Raw genomic sequence first — 23,176 nt, 5'->3', positions numbered from 1 at the left:
CCAGGAAATCCCAACGCAGCTCACAAGTAGCACGGGGCGACTGGGAGAGCTTGGCGGCGACGAGCTCATCAACAATGGCGGACGGCAGCTTCAGTCATGGCGGCTACCTTAGTTGGAGGATGAAATCGATAGAGGGGAAAGAGGGTAAATGCGTAGGAGCTCACAGTGAACTCATAGGGCATCTTTTCTAGCTCGGGGGGCTTCGAAGCAAGGTTTTCGAGTCGATGAGTCGACGAGTCGCTCGGGGGGGAGCGACTCTAGACTAGTCGTGACTAGTCTAGACTCATGGTCGATGAGTCGACGTGAGTTAAGCAGTAGAAAGTAGGTACAATAAAACCGGCCTTGTTCTTGAGTGGTTCCAATTCAGCCCTCAACTCTTCATCATGCACAACCACCCTTGTTCATGCACAACCAGGGAGGAGCAGACCAGCACCACCACCACCAACAACAACCAGGGGAAGAGAGGAGCAGACCTTCAGCAGCAACAACCAGGGGATGAGGGGAGGAGCAGACCAGCAGCAGCAACCAGGGGAGGAGGGGAGGAGCAGACCAGCAACAACAGCAACCAGGGGAGGAGCAGACCAGCAGCAGCAACCAGGGGAGGAGCAGCAAGCCAGCAACTAGGGGCGGCGGTGGCTGCCAAGGAGAGGGTTGGGTTGGGGGAGGGGAACAGGTTCGATCTAGGTTTCCACGGGGATGGTTCGATACAGTAAAAAAAATGACAGGCGGGCCCAAAAAAATTGAGTCGTTCGATCCAGAAAACACGACTAGTCGTGACTAGTCGCTCGAGTCGCTCGACTCATCCCATGAGTCGAGTCGCCAGGCTGAGTCGACCCTGCCAGTGCGACTCATAGACTAGTCGACGACTAGTCGCGACTAGTCGAGCGACTCAAAAACAGAGCTTCGAAGTGCCCGAATTGACAACGGCGTGCGATGCGGTGGACATGTTGACGTGGCAAGAGGTGGCCGGTGGCCACGAGGACAGAGGGCGGCGACGACGTTTTCTCTTGGAGACGCTTGGGAAAGAGAGCTAGAGGAGGGGACAGCGCAAAGGAGGTGGCCATTGACGCACAAACGCTCACCACGTAGCGTCCTCAAGGAGAGGGGTTGAAGACAACCCTCCCCCTCGCTGGGTTGGGGGCCCAGAAAAGTAATTTTTTTCTATTTCTTAGATAAAAAAACTGACGAGCGAGACAACACCACCTTTGACCATGTTCACGTCATCATCCGGTCTGAGCAAACTAAGGGAATTTTGTCTGATATGGGATTGTTTAGGGGGTAAGGAAACCAAACAAAAACGTCAAGGGTAATGTGTATTTTTCACCGTACATGGCCACGGCTTGACCCTCATGGCCAGAGAAAATAGGATGCTGTGGCCCATTAGTAAATTTCACAACGTAGACCATTGTGGAAATACAATCAAACTAAGCTAAATGTAAATGAACGCAGTAGCAGCATTCCCTTGAATACTAAACTGTTCAATCAATGTACTTTTCAAAGCAGATTAGGTGCAATTTGGGCAGCATTACCAATACCTACTTTGAATGCCTCAAGTACAAGAACAGAACAAACATAATTAGCCACAAAATCAATGAGAAGGTCACATAGATTGAGCAAACGCAAACGTTATACATAATTCCTAGATGATCCAGAAAATCTGTAGCACTTGTAGATAACAATCTCCAGAAAGCGCTAAAACAGTACAACTGCAGATATGTAAAACTCCACCAGGACACGGCCAACAGTAAAGAACCACAGAAGTAGATTATACTGCAGCCAGCAGCCAGCTTTACTTAACACTGGTTCAAGCATGGGGAATATACTAGCTAAAGCGGATAAAAACTCATGAGTTCCATCTAGCGAAGGAAATGGTCTGTGCATGCTTCAACTGCCTCAAGCCAGGATCGCCTGCCCAGGTGCGCGTTTAGCAATGGGGCCATGGACACCAAGCAGCTGCACAAGAGTTGGAAGAAGAAACAGTATGAGACTGTAAGATTATTATTACAAGTATATAAGAGCCAACAATAGACAAACAATTCAATATGCAAGTAAAGAATATTTGATGCGGCAGAACTATAACAAGCAGTAGGAATATAAGATAGTTATTATTACAGAAAACATATGAACATTCAGGTTTAACTTGATATTAGCACTGAAGTAAACATCATGTTAGCATGGAACAAATTTGACCAACTCAGTGTTCCATTGATAGATTATTAGGAATCAGAATATTTATGTTACACACAACAATAAACTGAAGCACAGACCTGAATGTAACAAGCAGTAAAAATGTGGAATGGAATTCAGCAACCAACATTACATTTTAAGTTTTGGGAATTGTATAGTCTAGTAGAACAGAACTAAAGCAAACATGAAGATGTTTCAGTGGGAAAAAATGTATCACCTTAGCATTGACACCATCAGGCACGATTCTTCCCTCACTCTTGTACTTGATGTAATCGGCCTTGTTGAACTTGGTAAAGCCCCTGAAAAATCAAGTGGAAATTAGCAATGCTTCAAACTAGTCATCTCATAGAATTTCCGACTTTCCATAACACAATGAAACAACCAGTATAAATTGAAAAGACAGGTGACATACCACTTCCTGCTGCGAATGATCTTTTGACGGCCAGGGAACTTGAACTTAGCACGGCGGAGGGCTTCATCAGCATGAACAGCATTGCTCTCCTTGCAGCGCACAGATAGGAGCACTTGGCCAATGTCCACACGAGCACAGGTACCCAGAGGCTTCCCAAAAGCACCCCTCATTCCAGTCTGGAGCCTATCAGCCCCAGCACATGAAAGCATCTTGTTGATACGAAGGACATGGTATGGATGGACCCTGACCCTCAGGTGAAACGCATCCTTTCCAGCATTCTTGGTCATGTACTTGTTGCAAGCAATACGGGCAGCCTCAAGAGCCTCGCTGGAGACATTCTCCTTTTCCCAGCTGACCAGGTGGACGCAGGAGGGGAACTCATCCACTCCCTTCTTCTTCATCCCAACATCATAGATCCTGATCTTCGGGTCAGGTACACCACGGCAGTACCTTGACTTGGGGTATGGCTTGTTTTTTATCTGGCGGTAGCACCTAGCAGGTCCTGATCAGAGGAACAAAGCACCGAAATTATAAGAAACCAAATACATATGCAGGTGTCTCAATTATCGGCATTAAGTCAGGAAACAATATTTTGTATAATAGAAGAAGTAAAGCTCATATCAACCAACAAAATACATTAAGTGCAATTGGAGAGGAACAAGTCAACTTGAATGACACCTCAGACTGAAATGCTTTCTCTAATCAAAACTTCTCAGAAAAGCAGTACACAGTTTATAATTCAACAGAGAACTGTATATGGAAGCTGGCAACAGAAAAAGAAAATATTGTCGTCAAGGCATAGCATGAAAGCAGCACAAATAGAAATTAACTTCTTACATAACCTGAAGGGAAAGTTGTGGCTGTGTAGCCAAATTTACATCATATCTATGAATTACAGTGAACCTAAGGGCTTAATGAATGAAATGTATACAATAAGTAATACTCCCTCTGATCCAAAAGAAGTGTCGAAGTTTTGAACAAGGGTTAGTTCAAAACTGCAACACTTTTAAGGATCAGAGGGAGTAGTTAATACCAACATTAACACAAGTAAAGCAATAATAATAATGGAATGGGGTGACATAGATAAACACCATCATAACAGTTTCTGGTTTTAACAAAGTCCACAGGAAATGATGGGTAACAAACAGACACAGTGTACAACTAACATTTTGACCACTTTACATACTCTAATAACTACAGCATACACCACATCTGAAACCTAAACACATAACATAATACAACAAGACCCATGCATCAAAATAAATCAGAGGAATTGTAAAAAAGGCAACATGGTTACAAATTGGCAATCACAATATACACATGAAACAGAAATGATTAGGAGAGTAAAATTCCCTATAAACCATGACAACCGAACACCAGCCAATAGTTCCAAAGAGGTTGAGCTCAACATTAACATGATATTGAGAAAAAGATGATGGATATCACAAAGAGATTTGTATAGACAACAGACGATCAAAACCACACAATCGACTTTATACAACACGGGGAAAACCTCTTGGACCATAGTGGCGACTCACCTAAAATGTGCCTATTGCAAGCAGAACCAGCATTTGACAAGTCTAAAGGGAATAATCACAGCATCCATCCAATTTTACCCTAAACACATAGGCGCAGAGATGCCAAACACCGGAAACTCGACAGCGGTGGGCAGAGACACATAACCCTAAACTGGTCCCAGCTCATCGGAACTCGCGTCAACATCGCACACAGGGCTAGACCGCTAGATCAGGCAAGAACTAGGTACGGAGACAAAACCCTACCGCACAGCCGCATCCACACATCACACGGATCGAAACGTAGCGAGATTATTGCATGAAAAGGGAGGTAGGGAACGGAGATGGGACGGATCGAGCGATCTTACGTCTCCCCATGGCGAAGACAGTGGCGAGGCGACGGAGGAGGAAGAGGAGGAGGCGACGGCGACGGCGGCGGCGAGAGGAAACACCGGATCAGTAGGGTTGGAGCCTTGAAGGGGAGGGCTTATATGCGGATGGACGTGGGGTGGCGTGGCCCTGGGGCCCTGTGCCTCGTTTGGCTGGGCCGGGTAACGTGTTAAAAAAGACCTGTTTACGGGCCCAGTGTGACCAGAGTAGTTTAATCCTCTCCTGGTGACCAGGACAAAAACCAACAGAATTAACATGACACGTGTCGCCTTGCAATGGCCAATGGCGCTTGCATCAAGTTCCACATCCCTAAGGGCCTCTTTGATTTGTAGGATTTTCAAAACGTAGGGATAAAAAAATATATGGTTGAAGTGGCATGTCGATTTAAATTTTATAGGATTAGTAATGAGTGTTTGATGCCACAAGAAAAACAAATGAATTGTGAAAAGAGGTTTGAGTGGATGTCAGGCTTTTTATGAGATATAGTACAAATTACAAAAGATTCCATAAAAGAAATTCCTATGGGATCCAATCCTATAAATCAAAGGACTAACATAGGAAAAAAATCTAAGCATTTCAATCATCCAGAAATCCTATATAAAATTCCTTTGAATCAAAGGAACCCTAAGATTTCACATCGGCTCATAATTTCTTGAGATAGAGCTTTTGCATCCGTGATTTAAAAGGGCTTTTGGAGCTTGGCCTTCATGGAGGCCGGTTTAAAAAAAATATCATATTTTTACATTTCAAAAAAATCTGAAAAAAAAATATAGACCTACATGGAGGCATGTGTGTAATTTTCAGGACGACATACGTTGAAATGAGGGTTGGGAAAAAAGACAAATATGTGGTTCTTCAACACATGATACTATTCATCCCAAAAGTCCATCAATTTGTTCTTTTCGTACAGAACGCATATCAAGGTATTCCATTCTGAAATTCTACATGCATACACATCACATCCTTATATAGTTGTACAATTTTTTTAAAAAAAATTGAAACCCAAAAGTATAGATTTTGAAATTTTCAAAAAAATCAGCCTCTATGGAGACCGAGCTCCAAAATACCGTTCTCGCTATTCAGGGTTGTTGATGTTTTATATGCTGAAACCGTTGCCTCCATGAAAGGTACTGGATTTGCTTCCAAGGATGGCATGAGGAGAATCATCATTGAGACCGACACATCTTTGCTCAAGAGACTTTGCTGACTGTTTAGTTCGATGGATTTTCTTTGAACCAAAGGCCCTGGACTGGTTCAAAGGAATAGGAAAAAAAAACATAGGAATTCCAATAAAGATGGCCAAATCAAAGTCAAACCCCAAACATTCCCTGAAGTTCAAAAGTCACTGTCAATGAATTCCCGAGTCTCATTCATCTATTTATGTGCATGCTTTAGCAAAGTTTCCAGCCCCATAAATATCAGTTCATGCGTGATGCATAAATCAATAACTCTTCATGCACTGTAATTTGAAAAGGAGGTCCGAGTGAATTGTAAAATTCCTATGTTTTTTCCTTTATAAAATAGAGATCAAAGGAAACTTCCTTCGTCCTTCCTTCTGTTCCATTTGTTTGAACCAAAATGCAGAGGATTCGAGCAGGGATTCCAAACTCCCCCCTGCCAAAACTTCACGTGTGCAAGACCCCTCGATGCCATTACTGGCGGGGTCAGTTTCATTTGGAACATTTCCCTAGAAAAAAAGTTTCATTTGGAACAGGTCTAAATGTGCACAAATTTGAATAGGTGACACGACCAGCATCTAGCAATCTCTACAGCAAAAGATTCTATACACTCCACGGGTACTCGACTAGCAAAATTGCACAGGCAATTGTTTAGTAATCAGTATCCCCTATTTCAAGAGCTACCACTACAAAATTAGTACTAGTAGATCAGGTGGACATCCAGGAAAAGGATGAAACTCATGACATGCACTACTAGCTTTCATCAGAACCCAAAAAAATAAAAATAAAAATCAGCTGCATGAAATGCTGGAGAAGATCATAGTACAACTGTCAGCATGGATTCCTTTTTCCTTTTGTTTGGCAAGGTCAACATGGATTCTTCTGAGCAGATCAGTAGAAAATCATTGTGAACATCAGGCTGATAGAGAAAACGACTGCAGACCAATTAATAACGCCCATTTCTGCACCCTTGCCGGCCCCATTTCATAGCTGGCACTGTCATAAATGAGGATTGCAGTTTTATGCTGACAGCTTCTGGTATTAGCGGAACCGGATAAAGTACAAAAACAACACGATAAAATTCAATGACTTGAGGTTGTATGGTGAAGATGAGGGATGGCTTACAGTGAACTGCTCTCTTCTATGACAGAAGAATCTTATGGGCCACTAAATGGCAGGTTCGATATGTGTTCCGGGCAAAGTTGCTTTATCTGTGTCATCAACGAGTCGGCGGAATCGTGCCGCGAGTTCTTGGTAAAACTTCATATCTGATGGACTTACTCGGTCGATTGCCGACTTGAAGTGTGTAATTGCTACTTCTGGGATGTCAAAGTTCTCCTGGTGGACATGCAAATAGTTTATCAGCAAGCTTCTAGTGAAAATACATCTACTCATCATGTACCAGAATGGGCAAAGAGCAGGTAGCATACATCAAGAGCAGCTACAGCGGCTTCCCTGCAGACGAGCTTTATGTCGGCACCGGTGTAGCCTTCTGTGAGTCTAGCGAGTTCGTTTAGATTAACATCGTGACTGCAGGGAATGCTGCGTGTATGAATCCGGAAAATATCTTCACGGTCAGCTTCATCTGGTGGCTGAACATCAAGCAGTCTATCGAAACGACCTAGTGCATACATCATTCATGAAGTTAAACCAACATAATACATTGCATGTGTAACCCAAGCAAGGAACAAAGGCCATAAAATACATGTGCATAGTCCGTGTAGTTAAGATGGTTGACCTGGTCTCAGAAGTGCAATGTCGATTTTGTCAGGACGATTCGTAGCTGCAATAACAGTGACACCAATCTTTTGGTCCAAACCTGTTGCAATCAGAGTAATTATAAAAAGCTAAAAACCTAACCGGCAAAGATATTTAACATGAGTCCAGATCGTAGGTTATCAGCATTTCCAACTAAGAATTTAAAGACAAGCAAATAGCACAGAACCCAGTAACTAATAACATAGTAAGATACCAGGGCCTCAATTTCGACTAGTAACTATCGTTAGCCCATTAATGTTAGGTGCTCAGTTATGTGAACACCTTGGATGCAGCAACAACATCCATTTTAATGTATGTAACCTAGGCTTCTTATATAAGATTATTCTGTTACTTGCATCAAGAATGAACCACATGCGTGGAATCAACCAGTAGAACCTACAGAAATCGTAAAAACGTCAGATCTAATCTACTCCCTCCGTTCCTAAATATAAGTCTTTTTAGAGATTCTAATATGGACTACATACGGAGCAAAATGAGTGAATCTACACACTAGAATACGTCTATATTCATCCATATGTCGTCCTATTCAAATATCTAAAAAGACTTATATTTTGGAACAGAGGGAGTAATTTGCATGCTTGATTGCTTGGTTTCTGTAACGACAGCCTATAATCACAAGAGTAACCTATACTCCCTCTGTCCCAAAATAAGTGACATGGTTTTTGTTGGATAATGAGCAACTGATCTTTACTGATGGCCAAAGGCCAATACATATACATGTGTGGTAAAGTGCAGGAAACCCCTTATACAATGGAGATATACTGAAAAGAGACTATACACATCTAACACCCCCCCTCAAACTCATGGTGGATCAACAACATTGAGTTTGGAGAGGAAAAAGGCATGTTGCGCTCGAGTCTGTGCCTTCGTGAAGAAGTCAGCCAACTGTAACTCTGAGGGCACATAGTGAAGAGCGAGAATCTGGTCCTGCACAGCAGCACGCACAAAGTGGGCATCCACACCGATGTGCTTGGTGAGCTCATGCTTCACCGGGTCACGCGCAATACTGATAGCACCAGTACTGTCTGACAGTAAGGGAGTCGAGGTAGTAGCAGACACACCAAAATCCTCAAGTAACCATCGCAACCAGATCACCTCAGCCGTCAACATAGCCATGGCTCGCAACTCAGCCTCTGTACTCGAGCGAGAAACTGCAGTCTGTTTCTTTGTCTTCCAGGCAATAAGAGAGCCACCAAGAAAGACACAGTAAGCAGACAGCGAGCGTCTATCAGAGGGATCACTAGCCCAGGTAGCATCAGAGTAAGCCTGGAGCTCAAGAGAACTGGAGCGAGGAAAGAAAAGGCGCTGAGAAATCGTGCCACGAAGATATCGTAGAACACGGAGGAGGTGACTATAGTGGACAGAGGTGGGGGCTGAAACAAACTGACTCAGGATGTGAACGGGATAGGAGATGTCAGGACGCGTAACAGCAAGATAGACAAGGCTACCAACGAGGTGACGATAGCGAGTGGGATTAGGAAGAGGGTCACCATCAAAGGCACGAAGCTGAACGTTGAGCTCCATAAGAGTCACAACAGTGCAGTCATCACTGAGAGCAGCTCGAGCAAGAAGATCCTGAATGTATTTCTCTTGAGAGATGTAGAAGCCATCAGAGGTTGAGGAGATCTCAATCCCAAGAAAATAGCGAAGAGGACCAAGATCAGTCATGAGGAACTGGTCGTGAAGGCGGGCCTTAACAAAGGCAATGTAGTCAGAGTCGTCACCAGTGATGATCATGTCATCAACATAAAGAAGGAGAAGAGTCCGACCACGAGGAGACGTGTGAACAAACAACGCGGGATCATGATCACTGGGCAAGAAACCAACTGCAGTCACCACAGAGGCAAAGCGCTCAAACCAAGCGTGAGGGGCTTGTTTTAGACCATAGAGGGAGCGGCGAAGTCGACAGACCGTACCGTCAGGAGCATAGTACCCCGGTGGTGGCTGCATGTAAACCTCCTCACGCAGCTCGCCATTGAGAAAAGCGTTTTGGACATCAAGTTGAGAGATAGACCACTGACGAACAGAAGCCACGGCAAGGAGAGTGCGGACAGTGGTCATGTGAGCAACAGGAGCGAATGTCTCGTCATAGTCACGTCCCTGCTCCTGCTGAAAACCACGGGCCACAAGGCGAGCTTTGTAGCGCTCAAGAGAACCATCGGAGCGGGTCTTAATCTTGTAGACCCACTTGCAGGTGATGGGACGAACACTGGAAGGGAGGGAAACCAGCTCCCATGTGCCAGAGCGCTCAAGGGCAGCAAGTTCTTCAGCCATCGCAAGCTGCCATTCAGGTTGAGTCATGGCAGTACGATAGGAAGTGGGCTCAGTGATGACAGAGAGACCATACCGAGCAGGAGAGTAGCGATCAGGCGGGGGGCGAGGCCGAGCCCGGAGGTTGTGAACCAGGGGAGGCGTGAGGAGAGGTGCACCAGAGGTGGAAGGCGCGTCAGAGGAGACATCCTCAGGACGAGGGCGACGAGTATAGTGGAGAGGAAACGGTGAGAGAGGGCGACGGATTGGAGACGATGGTGGAGAGTTGGAGGAGGAGGATGGAGAAGATGGTGTCGGTAGTGAAGGAGAAGGAATGAGAGATGCCGGAGGAAGAGATGACACAGGAGGCACATAGCAGGGTGTATCGGGAAGGAGAAGGAAAGAGAAATCGTCCACAGAGAAACTCGAGGAAGAAGGACGTGGGTAGTAGGAACGAGACTCGTCAAAAGTCGCATCACACGAGATGCGCAAGCGACGACCCACAGGATCCCAACATCGATAGCCCTTGTGCTCATCACTGTAACCAAGGAAAACACACTCAACCAACTGAGCAGTCAGTTTGGTGCGTTCTCGAAGGGCAAGAAGAACATAGCACACACAGCCAAACATACGGAGAGCGGAGTAGTCAGGAGAGCGACCAGTGAGACACTCCAGAGGAATACCACCTTGCAAGGCAGTCGATGGCTGAATGTTGATGAGATAGGTGGAGGCAGAAACAGCCTCAGCCCAAAAATGGGGTGGAAGGGAAGCAGCAATCATCATTGCACGAGCCGTCTCAAGTAAATGACGATGCTTACGTTCGGCAACACCATTCTGAGCATGAGCACCAGGACATGAGAACTGGGCAAGAGTACCCTGTTCCGCGAGAAAACCACGCAACAGCTGAGAGATATACTCTCCAGCAGAGTCAGCACGAAAAGTACGAATGGGCGTGGAAAACTGGGTGTGAACCATGGCAGCAAAACGTTTGTATATAGGGAGAACCTCGCTACGAAATTTCATGAAGTAGAGCCAAGTGTAGCGAGAGAAATCATCAATAAACAAAACATAGTAGCGATGACCACCTTTCGAATCAAAGGGAGCAGGACCCCAAACATCAGAATGAACTAAGTCAAAAAGACGCTGAGATACAGACTCACTAGTAGGATAAGGTAACTGAGTCTGTTTGCCAAGTCTGCAACCATTACAATGCAAGGAGACATCTCCAGATACAGACCCCAAGAGGCCTTGACAAACTAAAGAAGACAAGCGAGAGCCACAGATGTGACCAAGGCGATGATGCCACTGCTGGAAGGACGCAGACGAAGAGGCAGCAAGAGCATGAGAGCTGGCAGAAGTGGTGGCAGCGGAAGGAACACAAAGCCAGTCAACCTCCCAAAGGCCCTCTGACTCAAGGCGCCGGGGGCCAGCACCAACCAAAGCCTTGGTGCGACGATCCTGAATGGAGCAAGAGTCGGTACCAAGAATGACACGACAACCAGAATCAGTAAGTTGGGCAGCGGAAAAAAGATTCATGGTAAGACGAGGAACATGTGAAACACTCGGGACAGAAAAGGACGGAGTGGAAAGAATACCACGACTAGCAACAGGAAGAGATGTGCCATCGACAGTGAGAACATTAACAGGCGAATCAAGTGGTCGGAGAGAAGACAATGCTGAAGAATCAGAGGACATATGAAAAGAAGCCCCAGAGTCCAAAACCCACGAAGATGTACCTGACGGAGTAGATGCTGGCGGTGTGGTGGAAGCAGTCAGAGCAGCCGCAGAACCCGTCGATGAAGAACCAGAGGAAGCAAGTAGACGCTTGAGCCGTACAATGTCCTGGTCAGTGAGTGACGGAGTCGAGGAAGACGCAGGAGTCCCACTGGAAGAGGAGCGCCTCTGGTCACGCTTCTTCTGGCGACAGTCAGATTCTGGGTGACCTGACCTGGAGCAGTATCCACAGAAAGTGTCACGACGCGACATGCCCTTCTCTGCATACGGAGGACGACCCACCCCCCTGAAGGAGTAGGCAGGAGCGGCGAAGTGGTAGGACGAGCAGACGTCACAGGAGCTCAAGCAACCAACACTGACGGAACAGCAAGCAACCCAGCAGAGCGAAGGCGGGTCTCCTCAGCACGAAGCTCGGCAAGCACCTCCGAGATAGGAACACGACCACGAGCAAGCAGGTGAGCACGGCGCGGCTCAAACTCAGATCGGAGACGAGATAAGAACTCATGAACCCTCTGAAACTCCAAATCAGACCGTGTCTCTGACAGCAACGGCAAGTGCCACAAACAACTGTCCGCAGTGAGTCAAGCTGACGCCAGATAGCAGAGCACTGTGAATAGAACTCATCAACAGACGAGTCACCCTGCTGTAGAGCATGCTCCTGGCGCACTACAGAAAGGTATAGAGCATCACCAGAGGGTTGATAGCGCTGGCAAAGATAGGACCACATCGCTGCAACAGTGCCGAGACCCATGAACTCCGAAGCAAACTGAGGAAGGACACTGGCAGTGAGAACAGCAGCAGCTCGAGCATCATCATTGCACCACTGAGTGTAAGCAGACAGATCATCCTGGTAGACAAAGAGAGCATCAGAATATGCGGATACCTGTTGATCATAAGCATCCACTACAGCAGCATCTAGAGTCTTGGCGGCATCCCGGTCAGCCTGAGAAGCCTCAGCAGCAAGAACCGGCGGCACTGGTGGGATTGGGGCCACTGGCGCAACAGGACATGGCGGACAAGGGACCTCGCCAGAGAGAACACCCCACAAAAGGAGTCCATGCATATGGATGCGCATGAAGCCCACAAACTCAGCATAGTTGGTGCCATCGAAGATCACCGAGCACCGAGGGACGGCAACATAGCCCGAAAAGGACATAGGAAAGTCTCTCTGATGTTGGTGCTTGCTCTCTCTCTCTCTCTCTCTCTCTCTCTCTCTCTTTTGGAAGTCAACGAACACACACACACCCGATCTGGATCGGGCAGAGGTGCGCTCGAGGCCGACAAGGGCTCGCTGAACCAGGAGCGGCGCGGCCTAGCGCAGGCAGAGATGCGTACGCACCTTGCAAGATGAAGCTTGTGCGCTGGACAAAGGGCAGTAGGCAGCCAAAGCCAACCGGGGCAAAGCCAGGCAACAACGGCAGCCAGAACCAGCGGCGGGACCGGACGGAAACAGCCGGGGGCGACTGAACCGGACTGACGGGGACGACTAGGCCGGACGGGACAGCAGCAGGCGGCGGCGGCCGACGGCGACCAAGCAACCCAGCAGAGCGAAGGCGGCCTGAACAGAGATGGGGGCGGAACCAGGCAGACTGGCGAATCCAGTCGGGGCGGAGGAAAGAGCGGCCAAGAACGACCAGATGGCGGGCTGAGGCAGGCAGGGGCGGCCGGAATCGAACCGCAGCGGCCGGAGACGAGGTAGGCTAGGAAGGGAGAGCACGGAGTTGCATCGTGCGGGGGAGCGAAGCTAGCCTAGCATCTGATACCATGTTGGATAATGAGCGACTAATCTTTACTGAGGGCCAAAGGCCAATACATATACATGTGTGGTAAAGTGCAGGAAACCCCTTATACAATGGAGATATACTGAAAAGAGACTATACACATCTAACAGTTTTAGTTTTAGTTCAAATTTGAACTAAAACCATGTCACTTATTTTGGGACGGAGGGAGATCAACCAACAGTCCCTAAGGAAGTACTAAGGCTTACCATCCATTTCCTGTAGCAGCTGACTGAGTACCCTATCAGCAACAGATATGCCATTACTTCCATGGCCACGAGTTACTGCAAGCCCATCTATTTCATCAAAAAATAATATTGCAGGCGCATTATCCTTTGCCTTCGCAAATAATGATCTCACTGCCTTCTCAGAGTCACCGACCCATTTGCTGAAAAGCTCAGGACCCTTAACTGCAAGGAAATTCATCTTTGCTTCAGAAGCTACGGCGCGAGCCATCAATGTCTTACTGCAACCTGGTGGTCCAATCATTAACAATCCTCTAGGAGGGCGGATCCCTAAGCGTTCGAATGCGTCCGGGCATTTCTGTGGCAACTGGATGGCTTCAATTAACTGCTTCTTGATCCTGGCTTGACCACCAACATCTTCCCATTGTACCTTCGGAAGCTCTAGCATTACCTGCACAGCAAATGATGAGAGGTATTATCATTGTGCTATGTCCTACAGGATAATAACACATCACAGAGAATCTCAACCAACTAAATCAAGAGCACCTAACATGAAACTGGATCGTTATACCAGAACTTCATATCAATTGTCCTGAAATGTGCATGGTTTAGTCTAGTTTTCACTGCTCGTCGGTTGGAATTCATGACGCAGATATTGACACAAACATATGAAAAGAAAAAGGGAAAAACAAGAGAGAAGAATGTTTCTTACAAGATAAGAACTAGTCCCTCCATCCCATGATATAAGAAAGTTTTTAACACTACACTAGTGTAAAAAACGCTCTTATATTCTGAGACGGAGGGAGTATTATGAAAGAAACCACAGCAAGTAATAAGAGAAGAAATCTGAAAAAAGAAACACTAAATGAACATATAATATAAGGTGGGTAAAAATGATACCTCACGCATTGCACTTGGTCTAACTTTCATTTTAGCTTGTTCAAAGTCATCTTCAGTCACCAACAATAGCAACTCATCTTTCTTATCATCCAGCTCGCTACTTTCTATGATATCACCTCTATTGGTCCAGCTATAATCCTCCGTTGACATGGTTAACTTTGAGAGAGATGATGATAATGAGCTTATTTCATAACCCAAAATGCCATCAATTTCTTGAATATTAGTCTTTTCTGCATGTGTGGCACGATCACCAAGTGGTTGCGTTGAACTTTCTTTTACACTGATATAACGGCGAAGAGCACTCAATGCAGCCTCGTTGCAGAGTGCAGCTAGATCAGCACCCACGAATCCATGAGTGGCAAAAGCAAGGCACTCAACTTCCTCACTAGTGAGAGAGTGGTGAACTCCACTTAGAAGGAGGTGAAGTATGTCCAGCCTCTGTCCTGGAGATGGTACTCCTGCAAGTGAGCCATTTTACAGACAACAAATTAATCAACTATGACTTGATCAACAATTTATCAACTGGACAACCATGTTATTTCAACATTAGGCTTGTCATTGATGATAGTCAGCTTGCATTTGATGCCATCTATAAGCGCATGGCCAACCTCATTTTACCCTAAGTTATGAAAACAGCTACTGAAGTGACACAAATAACAGTATACGGGGCATAATGTCTCTTAAGTAGCACAAAGTACTTAAAATGCAAGATAATTAATTGTCATTTATTGATACCTAGAATTATTTGTTGATACCACCCCAAACAGATCATGTTACCACCAAAAAGAATCCTACATGTATTCGGCACATATACTGGTACTGGTTTTAGTTGTACACAATACCTTAAAAGAGAACAATGACCTAGAATAGATATAGAACTGCGGTACATGAAAAACATCAGAGATTTCTACCTATTTCAATTTCTTGATCGAATCTTCCTGGGCGCAGTAATGCACGATCAATACTTTCAGGCCGATTTGTAGCAGCAATCAGGATAACACGATCATTACGGCCAATCTCATCCATCAGTTTTAACAGAGTGGCAACCATTCTAAGAGATAACTCCTCGACTCCATCCTTCCTGGCTGGAGCAATCGCGTCCAATTCATCAATAAATATCTAATATCAATGAAGGTACATATTAGCAATCCTCAATATTGTTAGAATTAAGAGATAACATACTTCCTCATTGTAATATAGAGAAACCATTGGTAATTAAGTAACTCAGTCCATAGGCATAAATAATCAGCAGCTATTATTAATTAGATCATTCATAAGTCCTCATTGTAGTATAAAGAAACCATTTGTAATTACATACTTCGTTCAATCCATAAACGTTGATAATCAGCAGCTATTACTAATTTTGATCAGTAATGACAGCTATTACCCAAAATTTACTTCATAAGAGATTTTCGTTTTTTATCTCTTCAATTAAAATAACAGTGTTAAATCGATTTTAAAATGGTAACTTGACTTAAAATGTAAAACAAAAATTGTAAAGGATGAGGTTCCTCTAAAGATGGATGACCAGTAACATATATATAGGCATGTTGAATATTTCTATCAAACCTTTATTTTCATTTCGAACACTACGGGATAGACATCTGAGAATGGGAATCATTTTAATTCAGATTCCAGAAGTCATGAACAAAAGATTGCTCATTTTTCTATCCCATATGATACAGGTGAGGGAGATAATGTTAAGAAATCATGACATTAGCCTCCTAAAAAGGTACTTCCTCCATCCGGAATTGCTCCGTCTGGATGTATCTAGCACTGAAATACGTCTAGATACATCTGTTCGAGCGTCATCTAATTCCGGGCTGAGGTAGTAGTATATTAGAAGTAAGTTTCAAGTGCAGTTGACATGACAATAAAAGGAAGTGGTTGGCCATTAGAAGAAAATCTAACCACAGCAGGTGCAGCTTGCTTAGCTGAAGTGAAAGCATCATACAATGCTTGTTCACTTTCACCGTGATACTGACTAATGATCTCTGGTCCATTGATTGTAAAAAGATTGGCGCCCAGATCATAGGCACATGAAGAAGCAAGAGAGGTTTTCCCTGTTCCAGGTGGACCATAAAGAAGAATACCTTTATACCTACAATGAACCAACAGTTCTTAACTAACAAATAAATGTGTGTGCAATTTAGCAGGGACAAGTTGACGCTATACCTTGGTAAATCATGCAAACCATTCCTCGGCAGACTAATTTGATCTGCCAGCGAAAATGAAATCATTTCTTTTACTTTTGCTGACACTTCAGATAACCCACCAAGCCTTTGGTTATGATTGGTATCTTCATTTCCTGTATCAGCACACATGGAATATTCTGGTGGGAACCCTAGCTTATCTGACCCAAACTCCTTTGAAGATGACAAATCAGAAAGGTGCACTTTTGTGGTTCTGTCAACAAGGAACAAAGCAGGGATTCCAACCAATTTACCAGAGACCTCTGCATTAGACATTGAATTGCTTTTCTCATGCACTACATCCAGGGCAGAACCATCTGTTTCTGCACACAAAACTATGAACATAGATAGTTTCCCGCACATTGGGAGAGGAACGTAGTTTCCTTTCAGTAAGTGCCTACCACCGAGCCACCGTGATGCAGAAGTCTGCAGCAAGTCATTTATTTTATCATCTGCCAATACTGATTTTGCAGTGGCTTGATCCAAGCACAATGAAGAACCACTGTAAGATGCACCGTCATGGGATTCATTTCTGCATGGAGAAGTTGAAGGAATCCTTTTAGGTGACTCCGTAACCATCACATTTCTTACAGGATGGCAATCAGACTCTGACTTATTATGGTTGGATGGTGCAACTTTTGGTGGAACTAGACTAAGGTAGAGATTGCTGCATTTTATCACCCTCAAAAACTCACCACCATCAGTTTGTTTTGGGGCTTGAGATGTATATAGGGGGCTAATTAACAAAGGACGTCCTACTACAGGGTATCCCAGCGTGCAGGCAAGGTCCCAAGAGAGCTTGATGCCATTCTTTTGAACCTGATAAGAGTAACCATCCAATCAAAAACTTTTATAGTTTCGTATTCGCGACATTTATACACGAAGGGGAGAAAGATAACAAAGGCACGTACCTCACATGAAGGGAAAACTTTGGCAGTCACAAAGTTCACCCCAGCTTCATTAGAGATGAGATCATTGTCCACATCAAGATCAAAGAATCTGGTGCACTCCTCAAATAAGCTATCAAGTGGGAATTCATCTAAACTGTTACTACTTGAAGAAATGAGTGACACCTAAGAACAAGGAGACAGAGCTCAGCTGACTTGAACAAAACAACACATAGACACTGGTAAGCTGAAGTTTTATCTTTATTGCAACCCATGGGAAGCTCGAATGTCAGTTCTACAACCAGGGTATCATAATCCACTGTATGTGTCAATCTTATTTTCAGCAGCAGGCTGTAAATATGATGCTTTGTGGCAGTATTGAAAAACAGGGTGGATCAATCAGCACATATTCAATTGACCAGATAGAACATCAAGGGGCCACTATGAGATACATCTACACAGTCAAAGGTCGGCTCAGAATCGAAATTTCAATAGCAAGACCTGATGTTACATGGAGCATGGATTGAAGTGTAAAGTCTAGTAAACTAGTTCGGTGCAGAAAGAAATCCTAATTTTGAGGAGGAGCATACAGAGACGAGACACCCATGCCGCAGCCCGGAGCTGGCCATGGCGTCCCCGGAGAGCCAGAGCCTCCCCTCACCACCACGAATCCCGCCCCTGGAGACCACATCGAAGACGGTGCCGGTGAAACAACCGGCGCCTCCACGGGGTACGAGCGCCGGGTACCGAGCCGCTGCCGCTGCAGCGGTGGACGGGCCGGTGCCTTCACGGGCGCGAGAGAGGGGGGTACGAGGTGACGGCTGCGGGGACACCGACGGCTTCTGCTTCTTCTTGCCCTTCGAAGACATGGCGGCGGTTCCGGCGAGCTTTTGGGGTTAGCTAGGGTATAAGAATGGGAATTTTATTATGTTTCCAGAGAAGTCCATATTAGGAGCGGAAATGCCTAACGGTGGACGGGTGCATCGGCTCCTTTATGAAAAAACATTTTTCCACAGTGCAAAAAAAATTCCCATTTGTGGAGCGTCGCCAAATAGGATTTTTGATCATAAGAAACTTTCAAATTGGAGTTAAATTGAACTAAACTTTGCTTAAGAGCAACTCCAACGCGCCGAGCCGAACGGAAGGCGATTCTGTCCGTTTGTGTCGGCACGGCGGACACTCACGTCCGCTTTCATGTTTGAATCGGCGCTTGCGTCCAACACTGACCTGATCCATTCCTGAGATGGCGCGAAAAAAATAACACAAATATTTTTAAAATAGAAACCATTAATCCCGACCACAAAGGCTGGCGAGAATCCATGAGTCCACATTACATTAAGTACAAACATTTAATTAAACTAAAAATTAGGAGGCGCGCTGTCCTAGGCGTCCTCCTCCTCGTCGGAACCAGTGAGGTCGACGAGCGTCAGCGCCGGGCCAGCCCACGGGAATGCCATCTCCCAGGCTGCGGCGACGTCGTCCGCCGGTGGCTGTACCGCCGTTAGCTGGGCTGCGCCACTACAGGCACAGCACTCCTCCTCCTCCTCCTCCTCTGCCTCAGCGTCGCTCGCCCTCGCGGCGCTCCCCCGCGAGCCTGCGCTGCCGCCATTGCTCCAGGTAAATCTCCTCCTGGGCCGGCGTCACCCCAAACCAGACGGGCGGCAAGCTGACCCACTCGCACACGTACCCGTCCCATGTGTAGCGCTCGGGCTTGACGAGGATCGGCGCCGGCTCGGGGGACGGTCGGGCCAGCGGCGGGATGACACGATCGCCGGGCAGTGGAGAGCGTCATGGACTCGATAGTCGCGCCTGGTATGCCTCCTCCTCCTCCTTCTTGCGCCACTCCTCCTCGTTTTCATGGAGGACAGACACCAGTGCCCGCCTGTTAGGCGGCCTCCGCCTCCTGGTCCTCGTCGTGCACGATGAGGGGCAGCCGGGTACCAGCCTCCACGTCGTGGACGCCACGCCTGCACTGCTCCTCGTGCTCCAACGCGAACCAGACCCCCTCGGGAGAGTCTGATGCATAGACCGGGTTGAGGCGCTGCTCCGGTGTGAGCTGTTGCCGCCAGCGTCGCACCTCCTCCGCGTGTGCCGCGTCGACTACGGCCCTGCCGGCACTGGGATCCTCTCGGGATCCAGGTGCCAGTCTTGCTGCAGCGTGACGTCGGGGTACGGGGGGGCGGGGTGCTCCCAGTGCCACTTCGCTTGATGCATTGGGACGCTGATGCGTTGCCGTGGCCGGCAGGAAGACGCCGGTGGAAGCGAGGGGAGCGCGCGCAGGGTCGGCGGGGGCCTTCCCCTTGTTCTTGCCGGAGAAGAACCCCATGGGTGGTTAGGGTTGTCGCCGACAGGGGAGCAGAGGGTGGCTAGATGGGGACGGGGCAGGAGAGGATGAGGACGGCCCCCGCACGCTCGGAGTAACAAAGGATGCCCCGCCGTCGCTTACGCATGGGCCCACGATCGTCCCGCGTCATTAATAAAGACGCGGGTGGTAGTTGGTCGGTCGTCAGGTGGGGACGCGGCAGACACTAAGAGGACGCGCGACGCATCTATTTTGCGTCCGCGCCGACGCATTTCAGCCAAATTTAGGCTAAAAATGGTCCGCCCGGACGCGATTTGAAAATGAGCTGGCGCGTTGGGCCATCATTTTTTGTCCGCGGTGACCCAAACAGACAGCGGCGGACGAAATGGGTCGTCGCGCGTTGGAGCTTCTCTAAAAGATCAAAACAGTAATTTTAGCCTTGTGTTATGTACAGTTTCTAAAGTTAAAAGGTGAAACTTGAACCTAATCAAAGTTGAGGGTTGTAAGTTAAACCTTAAGGAAATTAAAGGGGGTAACATGGACTTCTCTCTTCTTATTTTGTCTTTATATTTATTTATGTGAAAATTGGTGAAGAAATGTTCAAGCTAAGATCCTCCATATGTGACGGACATCTCCAATTCCTTCCATTAAATCGAACACCCATAACGATTAGTGGACACGTCCATGGTATTCACAAATGTTCACCCCTGTTTTTTTCTATCTCTGGAGCACTTAAAATAATCAAAGATAAATATCATCCTACATTTATAATCATGTTGTGCAAATATTCCACCAAATTTGAACTCGACTTATTCACACATTCTTTTAGTTCTCACCACGAAGCGCTCACAAATGCTCAAGTAGATCATCCTGAAGTTGTTTATGAGTTGCTCGTTGTCGGACTATGCGTTCCGCAAACCCTTGAGAGGTTCGAACTCTGGGGTGCGTGCGAAAATCTCAACCCACCCAGCCTGCCTACTCGCGATTCTCCTAAGCCTAGCGCGACGAGCTCGAAGAGACAAAGAGACACAACAGTTTTATCCTGATTTGGGCCACCTTGCGGTATAATATCCTACTCCAGCGTTTTGGTGGATTGCCTCGAAGGGCTGGTACAAAGGATGAACTAGCCTCAAGAGGTGAGGTGTTCTTGAGCTCAAGAGAGCTGGTGGGATGTGAACTAGATCAGATGCCCATTCTATGGTGGTGGCTAAGTCCTATTTATAGTGGCCTTGGCCTTTTCCCAAATGTTGGCGGGAAGGGATCTCACAACGGCCAAATTCGAAAGGGGACAAGCAGTACAACTTATCCTGATAAAAGTAGTCTTCGCCTGCGAAAAGCCTCTGATCGTAACGTTGTGGTGGGCTTGGTGATGACCTCCGTCCTGTCGTCCTGGCGGTCTTAGTCTTGTTGCACCAAAATGGAAACCTTTGGCTGATTCCTCGGGACTCCACGCCTGTGGCTTGCCTCCCTTGCACCAAAGAGGAAACTGCACTCTATGCCCGCTGGTGCCCGCCTGGCGCCCGCCTGGCCTTGGTCGTCATGGCTCACGTCAGCTGAGCCTCGTGAGGTGCACCTTGCATAGAACTCTCCGCCCCTCGGGAGCCGGCCTGAGGAGGCTGATCCCCTTGGGGGTCTTGGTGTCGTCCGCCTCGCGAGGCTTGGCCCCTCGCGAGGGTCTTGAGCTGTTGATGTTGAAGCTGGGCCGTACCAGGCCGTCGATGGAGCCACGTGGTGGGCCGCAGGCAGGCAAGTCTTGATACCCCCATATCCAAAACGCCGATAGTAGCCCCCGGGACCAAGGCGCGCTCGGACTTGACTTCCAGGCGAAGCCAAAGGGCAAGTGCGGAGCGCCGCGGGCCCTAACCGCCTGCGGCCTTGATGACGCGTGGCGATTGATGGGACGTGGGCGTCTCCACTTCCCCACACTGCCTCGGCAACTGTTCGAATTGACCGAACGATGCGGCATGCGGAAGATCGTCATGGCACGAGGTCGTGGAGGCTGGCGGTTGGCCTTCCTCGGCTATAAATGAGGGGGAGTGGCAGAACCCCCCGCTAATCTCTCCTTCGTCTTCCTGTCGCCTGCTTCTTCTCTTCCTTGCTTCCATGGCGTCGATTAGGAGGTTCTCAGCAGCCGAAAAGGGGAAGGCACCTAGGGAGGGGCATGATCCTCTCCCGCCGAAGAAGCGACTCCGCCTCCCTCATGACGCCGGTGTGGGGCAAGAGGTGGCCAGGCCTTGGTAATCGAGGCCTCCGCCTGGCTTCCCCCACCCCATGTACGCCCGCGCTCGGGATGAAGATGTGTGCCGTTGAGCAGTCCCCAACGATGGTGATCGGGATGCCATTGCCTTACCGTCTGTGCCACGGACTCACGCCGAGGGTAGCTCGCGTGAGTTCGTGGTGTGGGCGGCGTTGCCTTCCGACTCCTGGATCCGGCTCCCGAGGTTCTTCGCCGGCGAGCTGCCTCCGAGGGGGGCGCTTGAGTTGCAGCTGCAGCACGCTGGGTGCTGCAGCTTGGCCACCGAAGCTGAAGTCGAGGTGGTGCCCTCCGGAGACGTCTTCATGACGCACGGATGGGGTGAGGTTGCCCGGGCTTGCCGCATAGAGGGAGCCTTGTCGATTTCACTTCGAGTATGACGGCGCGGGCACCTTGTTCTTCAAGGTCTTGAACATGGAGGGCGAACGGCTGGAGTGCTGCCCCGGAGGAAGCAGCCTGCGGAGTGCAACAACGGGCGCTAGGCCTGCTTCTATCCCCTTTGGTGCCTCTTCCAGCAGCAGCGGCGACTCCTGAGAATCCAGTGACTCCCTTGAGCCCAGCGAGTCTCCGGAGTCGAGCGATGACAGCTACGTGCCGCCAAGTTCCCGCCGCGGTCGGAGCACGGTAGCGGCTGCCTGTCCGGCATCATTGGTGACACCCGACAGCTTAGCAACTTGCTTCCTTCTTTTGTTTTCCCCGCGCGGGATGAAAATTAGCCCCCGCGGGGTTTGTAAGGACCATAATGTATTTAATGTCAGTGTTGCTTCCTGTGGCTATGTGATGAATTCGCGTATCCCAGTTCGGCACAATCCCTCCATTTTCTTTTCTCTAGACGGTGCGACGCTCTACACCGACGGGACCCAGTGTAGAGCGTCGCACCGTCTAGAGAAAAGAAAATGGAGGGATTGTGATGTCGTGGTCAAGTCGTGATGTCGTGGTCAAGGCTAGGAGGTGAGCGGCCCGAGGTCCGGTGAGAGCTCATGAGACGCGATGCTCATGAGGTCCCCCTTGTCGTACAAGCAGCCGCCCAGAGAATCGAAAAGGGGAGCGAAATCGTTGGAGTGGGACTGCAAGGCTAGGGCGTGCGAGGAGCGAGGCCGGTGCCACAGCGAATCGTGACTTATCTTTTGGTGTCCTAGTCCGTCAGGAGGACGGTGCCTGTCCTTGCGCCTGTGGTGGTGTCGTTAGGCACGACCCGTAATGACCTTCCTCTTGTCTCGCTCGTCCAGGTGCT

General features: G+C 47.8%; 1 protein-coding gene across 1 annotated transcript; it reads right to left on the bottom strand.

Moving 5' to 3' along the window:
• Positions 1-1,554: 1,554 nt before the first annotated feature.
• LOC123090017 (calmodulin-interacting protein 111) lies at positions 1,555-18,307 on the bottom strand. The gene is made up of 14 exons (XM_044511511.1): positions 17,977-18,307; positions 17,411-17,572; positions 16,483-17,318; positions 16,219-16,408; positions 15,219-15,426; positions 14,308-14,765; positions 13,432-13,858; positions 7,420-7,500; positions 7,112-7,302; positions 6,850-7,019; positions 4,482-4,558; positions 2,600-3,101; positions 2,405-2,486; positions 1,555-1,953 (listed from the first exon to the last, which is right to left on the bottom strand). Exons 1-14 carry the CDS (start codon positions 18,253-18,255, stop codon positions 1,894-1,896), a joined length of 3,723 nt encoding a protein of 1,240 aa, XP_044367446.1. The 5' UTR covers positions 18,256-18,307; the 3' UTR covers positions 1,555-1,893.
• Positions 18,308-23,176: the final 4,869 nt, after the last annotated feature.

Source organism: Triticum aestivum, chromosome 4B (genome assembly GCF_018294505.1).
Source record: "Triticum aestivum cultivar Chinese Spring chromosome 4B, IWGSC CS RefSeq v2.1, whole genome shotgun sequence".
Classification (NCBI taxonomy): Eukaryota; Viridiplantae; Streptophyta; class Magnoliopsida; order Poales; family Poaceae; genus Triticum; species Triticum aestivum.
The sequence above is the reverse complement of the archived record's forward strand: the minus strand, read 5'-3'. Positions and strand labels throughout refer to the sequence as shown.

Coding starts and splice junctions, on each gene's coding strand:
- LOC123090017 (XM_044511511.1), bottom strand. CDS start 18,255: ATGTCTTCGAAGGGCAAGAAGAAGCAGAAGCCGTCGGTGTCCCCGCAG. Junction 16,409..16,482: donor GGTTTGCATGATTTACCAAG/GTATAGCGTCAA, acceptor GGTTCATTGTAG/GTATAAAGGTATTCTTCTTT. Junction 4,559..6,849: donor CATATCGAACCTGCCATTTA/GTGGCCCATAAG, acceptor ATCCGGTGTTTC/CTCTCGCCGCCGCCGTCGCC.